The sequence below is a fragment of the Haliaeetus leucocephalus genome, unplaced genomic scaffold (assembly GCF_000737465.1).
Source record: "Haliaeetus leucocephalus isolate CR32 unplaced genomic scaffold, Haliaeetus_leucocephalus-4.0 Scaffold2, whole genome shotgun sequence".
Lineage (NCBI taxonomy): Eukaryota > Metazoa > Chordata > Aves > Accipitriformes > Accipitridae > Haliaeetus > Haliaeetus leucocephalus.
This window is the reverse complement of record NW_010972438.1, coordinates 17,344,930-17,346,146: the sequence shown is the minus strand read 5'-3', so window position 1 is coordinate 17,346,146 and position 1,217 is coordinate 17,344,930. Positions and strand designations below refer to the sequence as shown.

Below are 1,217 nucleotides of genomic sequence, written 5' to 3'. Positions count from 1 at the left end.
ACCAGCTCCCCCCACCAGCCTAGAGGTGCCCACACACACACAAACACAGACCCATCCCAGCTGCAAGAGCACCCCAAGAACCAGGGCTGCCCCCTGCCCCAGCAACATTAGGCTCCCCCAGGCCTACCTGTTCCCAGTGCCTTCCAGCCCAAGCAAGCCCCTGCTGGACAGCCCAACCCCAGCAACACTAAGCCTCCCCTTAACCCAGAACTGCTCCCCACGCCTTCCCCTGCACAGCCCAGCCCCAGCAACACCAGACACTCCCCCCCAGGCCTGCCTTCCCCCCCACACAAAGACACCAGGGCCACCCCCCTTCCCCAGCCCTGCACCATGTCACCCCCCCAACAGCCCAAGGGCCGCCCCCCATCAAACCCCGAGCACAAGGGGCCCATGCACCACCACCCCCAGCGCCACGGCTCTCCCCAACACTCCTCCCGGCCCCATGGGCCACAGCCTCCCCCTCCCCAACACCCTCCCAGAGGCCCAGGCTGCCCCCGACCCGGCCCCAGCGGGCCCCCAAGCCTTCCCCCTCTCAGTGACACTAAACCTCCAGGCCGCAGCAGACGCCGGCCCGACCCCCGAGGCCTTCCCCCTCTCAGCCCAGCCCCAGCAGCACTAAACCCTCAGGCCGCAGCAAACCCCGACCCTCCCTCACCAGGCAGCCGGCGGCCATAACCCCTCTCGCGCGCCACAGTTCAGTTTCGGCGCCTCCCGCGCCCCGTAGCAACGGTTCCGCCCTTAAAGGGGCCGCGGCGCCGGGCCGGAAGGGACGGGCGGGGCCCCTTCCGGCCGTGGGCGGGGCCTGTCAACTGAGGGGGGCCGCCATTACAAGCCCGGGAGCTGGAGCGGGAACGTCCTGCTGGCTGGGGTCCGTCCTCCTCTTCTTCCTCCTACCGGTCAGGCTATAAAGCAAGCCCGGTTGGAAGTGTAGGTAGGGAAGGAGGAAGGAGTCTCGTGGGTCTTGCTATGGAAGTCAGTTCCTCTGAGCGCAGCAGGCCCTGTCTGAGGGGGCTCACCGGTATTAGGAAAATTTCTTTCCCTCAGTGTTACAGCAGTTAGTCTTTAGAGTATGAAAGCCTGTTAGCTTTGTTAATACATATTAGTTCACATTATACACTGCAGGGTAAGGAGGTAGTGAAATGTTACTGGAGACTTTGGTATTGTTCATACTTAAGTAAATGGACTAAAGGATGGCCCGGCCTTGGGCATAAGGCTTG

The 1,217-nt window shown here is 63.4% G+C and overlaps 1 protein-coding gene across 1 annotated transcript in view; it reads right to left on the bottom strand.

Moving 5' to 3' along the window:
• The window catches only part of POC1A (POC1 centriolar protein A), a 59,079-nt gene extending 58,342 nt beyond the window's left edge, over window positions 1-737 (bottom strand). The window contains exon 1 of the mRNA XM_010573082.1: window positions 656-737. Within this exon, the coding sequence (XP_010571384.1) occupies window positions 656-673 (18 nt within the window). The 5' untranslated portion in view covers window positions 674-737. The remainder of the gene's footprint in view (window positions 1-655) is intronic.
• Window positions 738-1,217: the final 480 nt, after the last annotated feature.